The sequence below is a fragment of the Brachyistius frenatus genome, unplaced genomic scaffold, assembly GCF_029030835.1.
Source record: "Brachyistius frenatus isolate BFR_SWC_R1_liver_20210118 unplaced genomic scaffold, ASM2903083v1 Contig_51, whole genome shotgun sequence".
NCBI classification, from domain to species: Eukaryota; Metazoa; Chordata; class Actinopteri; family Embiotocidae; genus Brachyistius; species Brachyistius frenatus.
The window spans coordinates 885,359-899,043 of record NW_027210650.1 but is presented as its reverse complement, the minus strand read 5'-3'; the positions used below and the strand labels follow the sequence as shown (position 1 = coordinate 899,043).

The window sequence follows — 13,685 nt, the reverse complement described above, 5'->3', positions numbered from 1 at the left end:
AAACTTTGGTGGGCTCGAGCTGTTGGTAGTTGCAGCGGTGGCGGAGTGTCGGACAGTTTTGGCGCATGCTGATTGGTTCAAATTAACCCGAGGGTCCAACGTCCAGTCGGATGGAACAACTGCAAACGATTCTCTATGGAGGGCGGCCAGACCCGTATTCATGCGGTGAAATTAGATCTGGTTCGCACCAGCCTACCTTCTACCTGCTGCTGCCTCGTCCTTGTCCTGACACACAGTAAACACACACTCATTGATGTGCATGTCGACACACACACACACACACACACACACACACACACACACACACACACACACACACACACACACACACACACACACACACACACACACACAGTCAAACCCTAAATACCTGCCGGCATGTTAATCGCTTCTCTGTGTGTGCTGCTCTGGCCTTGTTGGAGGTGAAAGGAAGAGGAAACAGGTGCAGCGGACTGACGCTAGGCATTATGGGAGCATTTAGCAGATGATCGTTGGGAGGAGAGGGGGGGGGGGGCAGAAAGGCCTCACCACCTCTCTGCCCTGGACCGGACATACTGTCTGAGTCAGAGGTGCCAAACGTCCATGCCAGCAGGGATCAGAGGACGGCAGAGAGAGAGAGAGAGGAGCCAGGCTGTTTAACGCTACCAGACGGGGGAGACGGGGGGGGGGGGAGGGGCTCCCTCTTTCATCCTGGTTCTGTTATCTCCGGAGAACCCAGCCCTGACCGAGCCGGCACCATCTCCACCGCTCTCTTATGTATTTATGCCCTGACACAACAAGAGGCACAGAAACACAGAGAGAAGCTTTATGAAGACCAAAAACAGCTTATGATTTATATAGTAGGGTGTTTTATGTTCTTTAGTCAGATCGAAGCCACAGCAACAACCAGACCGCATTTAATCAGTATTAACATATCGATAGGAGAGATTTCCTTTTTTTTAAATGTATTTATTTATTTTTTTAAGTCGACTGAAATCTACAACAGATCTCCTGTTAAGAGAACAATCATTTGTTTTGCTCCGGTTCTCAGAGGAGCCCTAAAAATTCGATTTTACAGTATTTACAGAAGGCAGCAGCTCCAGGACTCGATCGGGGTACGAATGTTTGTAAATGGATGAAGGCTTCTTCCTTTTAACTCGGTGTTGGACTCCCTGCTGAGACGCCAGTCAAACTGCATGTTAAATAGAAAGATACGTCAGGTTCACTGTGATATACACAACATGGTGCTGGAAAACCCATACATTTTTTAAGATTGGAAAAACTGTATTTATTTTTCTGTTAATAATTGAAGTTTTTCAAACACCAACATGATGCTTTTGTGCCACAAAAACTCCTCCTCTATATGAAGTCAGAAAAAGAAAGCACAAGAGCTGCAGCTACTTAAATAAACAGTTTGAAAATCCAATCCGGGAATACTTCAGTAGATTAAAGACCCTTCTATCTGCTCAAGTAATAAGCTTTTTGGTATTCAAACATAGGTCTCCTTTCTATAAATGTTTTATAATGGTTCTATTTAAACGCGGTATAAGAGCTGCGATGCTAACACAGTGTTCGGTACGCGGTGTGATAGAGAGCTGTTGGAAAATAATGATATGAGAGAGAGAAAAGATGAATTTTAAAACTTGTTTTGCAGTTTAGTGACTTGTCATCTTGATGGTTTAATTATTGACCATCGTTCCCGGCTTTGTACTCGACTAACACGTCGCTTGATACATGTTCTAATTAATTGTGCTCTGTTGTCAACAAGTTAAAAGGAAGGAAAAATCTTGTGAATGTTACTCACAACTTCATGATGCTGTTGTGTCTCCTATTTCAAATTATTGTTCAGAGAAATAACAATTCAAAGACTGTAAAATGCACGTTGTTTGTTCATACGCTTCTACTTTAACTGTATCAATAATGTGAAAATATGAAATAAGAATTTAATTCTTTGCTTCATATGTCAGAAAACAGGGAAGTTAAGGAGGATTTTTTTTTTTTCTTCGGAGTAAATTGCACAATTCTCCCCAGGCTGCAGAGTCTCATGCTGTTTTTTGAGGAAACTGAATGAATAATTTATGATGCCGCATTAACGCAATTAGAAGAAAGTTACCTGACAGATTTGAAGAAAAATGGTGAAGGGATATCTTATTCAAAAGCAAAATGTCGTTTGTGAATGACAGTAATGTTGGACTCAATGCGAACGTGCTCACAATAACGATGGTCGTGTTGTTAATGTTGCAGGTATTTGATCAGAAACCACATTATTAGAAGAGTTTTGTGCCGATGAAGGCAGGAAATGAAAAGCCAGAAGATCACAGAGGTGATTACAACTCAGTCTGAGAGCAACGTGGAGAAATCGTCACTGCGATCCGTCAAAAGCCAAACATCAACCACAAGGGGGCGCTACAAGAGGAAAAAAAAAATCAGAGGATCAACAACATCTTTAGGATTCATCCTCTGAGCACAACGAATTATTTACACAGTAATTCATCTAATAGTTGTCGAGGGACGGTAGTTTGGATTTATTTCACGTTTGCTGGCAAGAATGAAATAATGTTTTACAGAGTGTGTGTTTGTAAGAAGTGAGAAGTTGAAGGTGGGTTCGATGAGCTCGATCTTTTCTATTCTTTTGAGGGGAAAAAACCCAGATGAAAACAAATTTTCGTTTAAATCGACCAGAGTTTTCACTGGAAATAAACCGTGAGGGGATCAAAAATAATCACAGATGATGTTTCCATATATATATGGGGGTGAGAAGCCCGGCAAATGAGCCAATGGTGGGCCGGGAGGTAGAGTGGATACTGTGAGACTGGATGATGCTGGATGAGGGATATTTTGGGTAGAGGAGCAGAGAGCGGGGGTGGATGGGGGAGGGAGGGGGGAACGGTTTAGCGGGAAGCTGTGGGAGTGTGTGTCTGTGATAAATGTCTCATTTCTGTGCTGCCAGCAGAGAGAGGAGCAGGAATGTCTCTGAGTCTCTGTCCTTTATTTGATCCCATCTGAAGACCGCTGCCGTCTTCCACCAGAGGAGCTGCAGAGCTCAGACGGGTCTGATTTTCAACCGTTTATTGCCCGAGAACGGATATTGTACAAAGAAAGATGAATCACAATTTAACATATTTTTGGTCTGCAAACAGTAATGATGTCCTCAAGCCTGAATGTGGGTGAGTTTCATGTGAATGTGGTCACTACAAACTGCACGCTGAAGGTCTGGTTGGATGAGAAGTTTGTGTTGCCTCCTGTTTTATTGTTATTTTGTTGTCCTCCCTGCAGCCGCGCGGTTGTTTTCTATGTATTGTGCCGCCTCGGCGCGGTCAGCGTTGGTAAAAGTTGTTCTCACCGAGTTACCAGGTTACAGAAAAGGGAACGAGTAGATAAGCAGCTCTGCCCGCGTTTTTACATGTCGTCGTTGTTATTTACCGATTCGTTCGAGATCGAGTGCGAAAACGGAGCGCGATTAAACTGAACTGCACTGATGGGTCGTTCGGCCGCCACGACGGATGTACGAGCTGTAATGGGATAAAGTCAGCAGCCCACCTGAGTTACCTGGACGTCATCCAAGGCCTCATATCTACATGAGAAAAGGGCCTTCCAAAAAAAAAGCTGTATAATCATTTCAAACATGGACAAATGTGTGACCACGGTTAAAAAAATGCACTAAATTTTTTGCCACTTGTGCAAAAAAAACCAAAAAGCAGAACTCGCCTGGTGTTCCCAGACTGTGAATACACGAGTCTGGCCTGGTCTGGCCTGGCCTGGCCCGGCCCGGTCTGGCCTGGTTTCCGGTTGTTCCATCCTAATGAGCATGGACATTGAATTCAGAGCAGCCTTTTCCCCAATCACCATTAACCACCATATAGGTGTGTGTGTGTGTGTGTGTGTGTGTGTGTGTGTGTGTGTGTGTGTGTGTGTGTGTGTGTGTGTGTGTGTGTGTGTGTGTGTGTGTGTGTGTGTGTATTTATTCATAGGTCTTACTTTTTCAAAAAAAATTTTGTATCTATCTTATTTTATTGTGCACGTATTTGTAATTTTTCCGAACTGTGTTTCTGTGCTGCTGTGGGATTAATAAAGTCGTATCTATACCGTATATTAAACACCAAAACTCGACCTTTGCCTTCATTGTTGGAACGGCAAATTAATCAAAGTTATCAGTCCGATCAACCGCTCGCGTGTCCAAATATGGTCACTTCTGGCACTTCCACTTTTCGGTTGCATTATGCAAGTAGGGTCGCTATACAGGAAATCCTGTCATTAATATGATCCATTGTTAATATGAAAATATTAATTAGTGGATATTCAGTGTCAAAAAACAAAATTCTGTCATGCTTGAAACATGAGCAGATCCACCTCGCTCAGAGAAGAGCGGAATAAACGGCCAAAAATCATCATCATAGTTGATGTTTTATGAAGCTGACATTGCTGTCATGTCACATATTTTTCTCGTCTGTTTTTAGTATTAGGTAAACGACACGCTGTATGATATTAGTGTTTGCCAGAGAAAAACTGCTCCACACTTGACGGCGTGAAGTCGCCACAGGTCACATGACGGGACCTTAATATCCTCCCGGAGTAAACAGCAGTCTTCAGGCAGCTGGCGGGAGACCGAACGTCCGTCTGTTGGATCGAACGGAGCCTCGTGTGTTTTAGCTGTGTGGGTTTTTCATTTATTTATTTTTTTGGGAGGGGGAGAGGGGGGGGGGCTTTTGTGCACGCCGGGCCGCTCGTGGGAGTGCTTTTGGATCATCCTGTTAGGCCAGCGAGGAAAATAAAAAAATAAAAAAAGAGCCATAGATTGGCTCGGCTGAAGGCTTTATTCCCCTCTTTCGTAAAACACAAGGAAAATAGCACCGTGGAGGAAGGGAGCTGATGAAAATAGCTCAGTAGGCAATCGCTGACTCACAAGGCGATGCTGGGAGTCAGGAAGGCCTCCATTCCTGTATACATCAAATCTACTGGGTGTTGTGTAACTCTTTCAGCACCCGTAAATCAAACCGCTCTCTCACTCGCTCGCTCTCTCTCTCTCTCTCTCTGTGTGTGTGTGTGTGTGTGTGTGTGTGACTTTGTGTGCACATGTCTCTTATGACTTTCTCTCCCTCTCTCTCCCTCCCTCCCTCCCTCTGTCTCTCTCTCTCTCTCTCTCTCTCTCTCTCTCTCTCATGGCTGAATTTCAAAGTGGGCCGTGACATCACAGGTGCCATTTATCACTTGTGACAGCGCTGCTCAGAGTCTGTGTGGTTGGGTGGGGGGAGGGAGGGAGGGAGGGAGGGAGGGGAGGCCTGTGATGCAGCGTGGTCAGCTAACTACCCGGCTCATTCATCACGCCACTCAGGGAGCGTAGGCTGTCAAAGCTCGTGGTTTTAAGCACTGTGAAATGGAACAAGGGTGCAAATACCCCCGAACTGAAACGTAAATCAGACGGAGATGATTAACGTATCAGCCAGAGAGCTCACGCAGCGGATTTGTTGCAAAAGCAAACGGGAGATGGTGGTTTTCTGAATATCAGCTGGAGAAACTGAATACGTTTACATGCACGCGAGCGTTCTGCTGATAAACCTCGGTAACGTCGTAACATCGTGTCCTTTAAACCTCACCGTGGGCTGTTTATCCTCAACTCAAGCTATTAAGTCCATAAAACAAACAAAAAAACATGTTATTCAAAGAAGACGATGTTGTTCGTTGATAATGTCAAAGATAAACTGTATTGCAGTCTTCCATTACTGATTATTACGCGGTGAAAATAAAGTCACCAAAGCGGTGAATACGACAGTGTTTCCACGCAGACAAAAAAAACAACAACTACTGAGATGTCTTAAACTGAAGAGACAAAAACGATGAGATCCTTAAAAGTTTTGTCTTCCTTTAGTGTGCACAGTTGTACTGACATCAAAAAAAAGAAAGAAAAGAAAGAAAGGAAAAGTTACTTTTACTATGTTTTCATATTAAGTTTCTCCTTGATATCAAAATGGAAGACATATGTGATAAACCCTGGTAAACATTAAGCTACCCTGAAGGTAACAACACAACGCGTCCCGCCAGGACGTCGCCACCATGTTTTTAAAGCACGCAACAGGACGAAGCAGACGTTCTTAAATGGAAGTGATGGAAAGATTTGCCACTTTAAAAAGACTTTAAAAGAGATGCCGATACATCTCAGGAGCCCTCAGGAGACAACTAGTCTGGATGAACACTAAAAGCTAAGTGCCATGAAAAAAAATAAAAATAAAACCTGAATGGAGGGGGGCGGCGGGTTAAAAATATTTGGAAACTGCAGTCTGTTGGGAAGTTTGTGTCTTTTAGAAACAACACACTGACCTTAAAAACTTTTAAAACCTTTAGCAACATATGCACCAAGTGTGTGTATGCAGCTGAATTGTGTGTGTGTGTGTGTGTGTGTGTGTGTGTGTGTGTGTGTGTGTGTGTGTTGTGTGTGTGTGTGTGTGTGTGTTTCTGCACTTCTCACATCTTTACCTTTCCCGAGAAAAATGTGCATTTCTAAGTTTGCGTCCACTGTTGTGCATCTTTGCAGCCGACTCGATCAGCGCTGCCTCCGAAGTTTGTTTCGCCGCCCGTCTGAACTTCTAAACTCTAAAAACGACGAGATGAATAATTAGCTTGTTGTTTTGTTTGTTGGAAATATTGAATCCCAAATATGATCCCGACCAGTTGTCTCGGATACTCGACGTGATAATGCAGCTAACTGGATAACTGCGCCTGCTGTACGTCTGAAGAAACAGCCATCTCTAAAATTCCCATGAAACAGCGGCGTCCCTTCGTCCTCCTCCGTCCTTTTCCGTCCTCCTCCGTCCTCCTCCCGTCTCTCTCACCCCACTTTGCTTTTGAATATTTTACATTGTGTGAGCCAGCAGTCCGACTGCTCTCAGTCAAAAACTGCTTTGTTCTTCTCTGTTTGTTGCGATGCTTGATGTTTTTAGAACCGTTGCGGTCGTGCCAAAAAAAAAAACCCATTTCTTTGCTAAAATCATGAAGTGGTGTTATTTTTGGTAGGTGCGTTTAATTGAATGGAAACAATCTGTCGATTTGAATAATTAAAAAGGAAAGTGACTGTTTTCGTCTGCCCCCAGGTTGAGGCTCTGAGTGATGCAGTCTCTGTTTGGCGGCGGGGAGCTGGGGCTGCTGGGAGGAGGCGGCGACGCCGGCGGCCTGAAGGAGGACGGCTGCGGCAGCGTGGCCTGGCGGTCCTCGCCCCTGCCTCCCGACGACGCCTACTCCGCCTCCCACTTCGCCCTCATCACCGCCTATCAGGACATCAAGACGAGGCTGGCCTGCCTGGAGCGAGAGAACACCAGCATCAAGAGGAAGCTGAAGATCTACGAGATCAAGGTGAAGCGTTTTCTCCTCGCAGACAAATATCACAATTGAAAACTAATCACGGCGCTTGTTGTTTGTCCTTGTTGGTATCAGACAGAAGGATCAGTGCAGACGAGGATGAGGCTGGTTTCTGGTTTTGATTTATGGGGAAATGTCCACTCATCCTTTGCATGTTCCATTTTTTCATTGAGGCGGTGAGATTGGACACAAAGATGAAAGGAGAGAAAGTTGTGGTGGGCTTTGATCCTGGACTGGCAGGGGAGTAAACATGAATGAAAAATGAGGGAATTATTCTGCTGTTTGTGGAGGGCAGAAGACTTAAGTTTTAACTCGTATGTAAATTAAAATAACACAAGTCACATTTGGAGAAAAAAAAAAACGTAAGGAAGCCGGAGCAACTGTGGAAAATTAGGGGGTTTGAAAATACACAAAGCTGTCGTTAAAAATTAATGAATAGCTCACATGGTCATCCCTGTTTTCTTTTTCATTTCTTTTCATTATTATCACAAAAGGAACTGAAATCTGAATTTATATAAAGCAGGTCTAGGTGTTAAAAAAGTACTGCAAAAGTGTCAAAATGCGGAGTTCAGTGAGACGGCCTGTATGGACTTCCGTAAGTTTGTGATGTCACAAACTCACACTCACATTGTATAGCCCCCCCCCACCACCTCAACACGGCCCACCGCTTAACCAACAAGAAAACACAGAGCGGCCATTCTGTCGTGGAGATAGCAATAAGGAGACCGAAGAAAACCTGTAGTTGGCTACTCAGAATAAAATCAGCCAATCAGAGGAGAGGGTCATTGATATCAATACACATTAAAGAGACAGACACAAAACAGCCTGTTCTTGGTAGAACTTTAGAGAGAAGCTCAAGAGAGGAGATGTTAAACTATATTAAGAAATAGTTCCTTATGGATATTAAGGTTGCAAATAAAAGACAGAAAAAGTATGAAATATGGGACCTTTAATTTAGATCCTTTGGTGGAGGAGCAGATTGGGGAATCGAGTTCCTCAAAAGTTTCCTGTTCCCAGAGGAAACAGCCCTAAAAGCTTCAAAGCAGGTGCTTGTTGAATTAGTGAACGCCGCCTGAACCCCCTCCGTTCTGTTATGACACCAGAAAAGGCAAACGGTGACCGACCAGGTCTGGAAGCGAGAAAGTAAGCAGGGTTTGAACTAGTCTTTTGTGCTCTCCCGTTTCATTATTCATGAAACTACTGCCAGCTATTTTCGTGTATTTAACTGAGTGCAACACCAGAAATTACTTTGAGGAGAGACACAAATTAAAAATTCATTCGGAGTCTGGCCACTCGAAACAGCCAAACCGCAAACACTCGTGCCTTTAGATGCTGTTGAGGTTTGTCTCAGGCATGTCTTCCTGGTCTTGAGGTGACCTTTTAACAGACTCCAGATAGGCAGGATATCCTTCAAGAGCCTTCACAGAGTCGGTTAAAGACAGCTAATCTGAATGAGATCATATGAAGGTAAATCCCAACCAAAGTCACCATATTGGCTTGAATATTTAAATCAATATACAATACAATTATTGGTGAAATCGAATGTTCATGTCAAAGGGCAGCACAGTTCAAAGGGGGGCGCATTACGAAACATCAGAATATCAGCTCCTCGCCTTAAGGTCAGTGACTCCGTGAAATATTTCTGCATAGCCGGACCTGTAAGTTTGTTGGTGGAAAAGCAAACGACTTTTCGGTTGGATAAGAAATTCCGGTGAAGCAGAAATCCACCTCCTGGCAGTGGCTGGACCCGCGCACAGATTTAACGGGGGGGATGTGGAGCAAATGAGCGTTAAGGAACAGCGTGGGAGGACAGAAAAAAAAAAAAGAAAAATGGAGGGAAAAAACAAATGGAAAGAGAGAGCTGTACATGGGCGGAGGGATGCACCGGCACACAGAGAACAGATGAGAAACAAGGGAGGGAAGGGAGGTAATGATGTTAAAGAGCAAGGGACAGATAAATAGCTCAAATTCAGAAGAAAGAGGATTAAAAACAACAAAAATCCATTCTTGGATATTATGAGTGTTGTTCTTCAAAGAATTATTATTCCAAGTTATTATTATTCTCTGTAAACAACTGCATTTTTTTGGGAAACTTTATCACATTCAAAAACTAATGAAAGTTTTTTTTTGTATATAGTATATAGTGTATAGTATATAGTATATAGTATATAGTACAGCCAGGGCGATGCAGCTGAGTTTGATGTTTTGCTGTGACACAGGAAGTTGATGTTTAAGGTCAAACGATGCTCCAAACCTCACGAAACTTTGCACATTCTCAGCCTCCGTCGCTTCGTTTTTCTTCAGGTACACGAAGGACTTTCAACAAGCGGGACTGTTTACCGAGCTGGAAATATGATCAACAACTTTTTTTTGTTGTTTCTGCGTGAGAGCAGAGGAACGCTTCCAGATGACAAAAGTTACAAAATACGCTGCTGAATTAAAAATGCTCAGAGAGACAATTTCAAATAAAAGCATTATGGTCGACGAGGGATGCTGTTGGTAGAAACTCTGAATCTTTAGTGATTATTAGAGCCGAGTGTGTGCAAACGTTGGCTCCAGAAAGCTTTGATTCTGCATGAGGAACTTCAAACCCGGATGATTACAGCTGATGGTTTTTGTAGTGTCAAATTTTTCCAGTAAAGAATGAGAATTGCTGCAAATTGACGTTGTGTTCTAAACAGCATACTTGCATACGAACACTCACTAATCAGTGCGTTCACATTGTCAAGTACAGAAACATGCAGCGCACTAACAAGTACCAGAAACAGGTCTTTTTCAATCTTCTTTTCTAATGAATGAGGGATTATTTTCAGATGGACCTCCAGAAAACGAATAAGAAGGAGCGACTTTAGCTAACAACACCGAGACATTTTATTGAACTTTATGAGACTAGTTTGAATGGGAGTCTATGGAGCCGACCTCTAGTGGCACTCGGTGGTATTGCAACCTTAACACACTTCTGCACCGGCCACTTTTATTTATTTTTTTCCAACTCAGAAGCTGCGTCTACTCTTGTATGCAGTCTGTGTTTGGAAGGCAGCATCCGTGTGACATGCGAGGAGAAGAAAAACAGAAATCCGCCATCCTGTGAGCTGAGCAGCTGCTATCGAAGGCTTCAGGCTGCCTCACTGCTGTTGACTCACTCCTGACTGCTGGTTTGTTCAGGGACGATTCCCAGAGAGACAGGTGTTGATTTTTGGGGGAGCAGTTGCAGATGTTGGCTGTTTGGAGTAGAAGTTGTCACACCTGTGTCTATTTAAATAGAGCATGGGGCCATTCTTTTTTTTTGGGTGGGGAGGGGGGAAAGGCGGGGGGGGGGTTCTGCATTCAAGACTACAGCTGCTGTAATGATGCAGATGGATGTGCTTCCTGCTGCTTTGAACGCGGATTGAAGGGAGGTGATTCTCCACTTTAGAGTTCCCTATGCTCCGCAGTGCGAGAACTCTCGGGGCCCCCGGGGGGGAATTGCCTATGTTGTGAACATTTACTGTTAAACTGAGCAGAGAGAGCTGTTCTTGCTAAATGGAAAAGGGTTGTTTGCTCCTCAAATAGACGTTGCATCAGCAATGCGACGACTTCACAGAAAAGGGGGAAAAAAAGAAGCTCTGCGTGCTTATGGTGGGCACTCTAAATGTAAATGTGTTCATTTAGGTCGAACAACGCCGTTATATAACTTGTATGTTTCTGTCGCAGTTCTCTGCTTACGACAACAGTTGAGTCGTATAACCAGACGAGCCGTGTTTGCCTCGTATGTAAAATAATAGTAAACGTGGTACAGCCCATTAGTTCATATTCTGCAATTATGATTCCATAATTAGTGAGATCAGCATAAATGTTGCTGCATATAATACAATTATTTCTGCATAATTTCAATTTTCCTGTTGCACCGCTGCTTCTCTTTATTATCAAATATATGTTTTCCCATATGAACGATGAGTTGCAATGAGCCAATAAGATGGAAATGGCAAGGGGAAAGCTAGCAAATTCTATATTTTTCTCATTGTCGCCTCATCTCATAAAAAGACAATTTAATGATGACTTGATCCGACTAACGTGTTTTGTATCCGAAGACGGATGAAGTTTGTTCCTCTGCAGAGCTCCATCGTTGTCAAAAACTATTACTGACACATCAGTGAGCCACACTGTTGCATTGGGTGACATCTTACTTCATTGTCATGGACGGGCACACGCACACGCACACACACACACACACACACACACACACACACACACACACACACACACACACACACACACACACACACACACACACACACACACACACACACACACACCGAAGTTTATTTTGAGTCATACTCAAAGACTCTGTCCTGCTGTTGGAAAGACTCATTTCGGCACTAAATATGTATTAATGCTCTGCTTGAATAACGTTTGCTAAAAAGTAGACATGAAATTACTCAGCCGTTTTTTTTAATTATTATTATTAATTAAGCTACATATTTGTATCTCATTTTTAAAGATTTCCATCTTCAGGAGAAATGAGTGAGCTCGCAGCTGAATGCTTCACGTAACTAAGAAAGCATCGGGACAAACTTTTCATGGGATTTGTTGGCAATCTCAAGAACACAGACTATTCCTTTATGTCCTTTAATTGTAAGAGAATGAGGAAGAAAGTGAGACATTCAGTCGTACTTGTGATACAAACTGCGCTGCAACTGTTTGCCCAGAAAACACAGTGAAGAGGCCATTGATTAGATTAAATTCATCTAAATGTAATCAGTGCATCCAATATATTGTAAACTGAAGAGTGTTCTCATAATGCCCAATTACAAGGTTCAGGAGAGATAATGTTGACTTGAACTGGTTACTCCTTCCTTAAAAGTTATGCAACCTTTGTCGTCATGGCAACAGTAAATTCAGACTCACGTTTTTTTCTGCACCCAAGTCCGCTGTCGTATCAAACCATCCAACCAATCCGCCTCCCTCACACAAGGAAAAACTCGCATTACATAGACGACATCTCAACTGCGTCACTTCTCCCAGACACCAGATTGTCATTATTCATACGACCACTAGAGGGCGCTTTATTCTAAAACATAACTGTGGGTCGTAATAAACTGATTGCACAAAAGACCTCTGGGGTTGTTTTTTGGAGGAGGAACATCTCTAACCAATTTATATATAATCTGCCTGACAAAGCTGAGTCACAGTCACTCCTCAGATTTCATTGTGTAGGATGAAATTAGAAAAATATAACTGAAACAACCTGCCATGGAAATTCACAAACTAATTTAGAAGCACTGAAAAATATAATCTAGTTCAAGCACAGAAAAACAAATACCCTTGATATTAGTTAAATCACCACAATCCTCTGAGTGATATCTGGGACAAACAGGAGCTGCAGTTGATGTAAGATGAATCTTTAATGATCACAGTGTGAAGTCATCAAAAATTTGCAGAGTACTGCACGAAAAATTGGAAAATAAGCAAACAAACATACAAAATTATAAATAAAGCAAAAGGCCTCACTCGCTGTACTATTTTACCAAATCTTGTTTTCTCCTCTGTCTTCGCTCGTTTCTATAATCTCTCGTTCCCGTTGTGTCTGCAGTTCCCGATGATCAGCGAGTTCGGGGACGACACCAACTCCTACTGCTCCTTCGAGAGCAAAGAGACGGCGCTGCTGCACTCCGAAAATGGCAACCTGCAGCAGAGAGTCAACGTCCTGACCCACGAGGTAAGACGAGCGACGAGGACACCGGGGAGGGAGGGAGGATGGAGATATGAGAGATGGCTGAGGCAATACTAAAAATAATACAAAATAAATAAACTGGATAATATAATACCCTTATCACACCGACGTTGTTTTTTTTTCTCTGAGCTTGAATTCTGCAGAAATCCCTCCATTCATGTGAATTAATTGAATTAAAAGTGAATTGAGGCCAACCCTGGTGGACATACGCTGAGAGACGTCCAGAACTAATTAAGCACTAAAGCTGCTGTCTGAGCAGAAATGATGACATGAGATTTTCATGGTGGTGCTCTATTTTTCAGACGCAGTATTAATTGGGACTGAACCTGGTTTTGTGCTGAATGTGGACGCATGAAAGGAAGTAAAAAGAAAAAAACACGAAGCTTTTAAAATGAATTGGTATTATTTAACACGCGAGTCTCGTGTGCACACGAGCAGCGTTTCATCAGCACGGAGAATCACTTTCTGCTCAAGTGTTTCTCTAAAAATGTCTGAAATGAGAATAAAGAGCGGCAGCGCCCCTCCACGTGCTCCGGCTACTCGCTTGTAACTCCGCTATTTGTCCCACTGCGTGAACGACAGCGAGGGGAGGGAACGGAAACGAGAGTTGCAGGAAGGTAAAACCGGTGAAAGCCGCGGCGGT

General features: G+C 43.2%; 1 protein-coding gene across 2 annotated transcripts in view; it reads left to right on the top strand.

Moving 5' to 3' along the window:
* LOC138624397 (TANK-binding kinase 1-binding protein 1-like) overlaps nt 1-13,685 on the top strand; it is a 49,170-nt gene that overhangs the window by 17,632 nt on the left and 17,853 nt on the right. The window contains exons 1-3 of one of the 2 annotated variants that reach the window (XM_069704583.1): nt 3,070-3,146; nt 7,065-7,323; nt 12,902-13,027. In XM_069704583.1, coding sequence (XP_069560684.1) covers nt 7,081-7,323; nt 12,902-13,027 — 369 coding nt within the window. In that variant the 5' untranslated portion in view covers nt 3,070-3,146; nt 7,065-7,080. Of the gene's footprint in view, nt 1-3,069; nt 3,147-7,064; nt 7,324-12,901; nt 13,028-13,685 lie in introns of those variants that run through there. The other variant, XM_069704582.1, reaches the window with a different exon arrangement.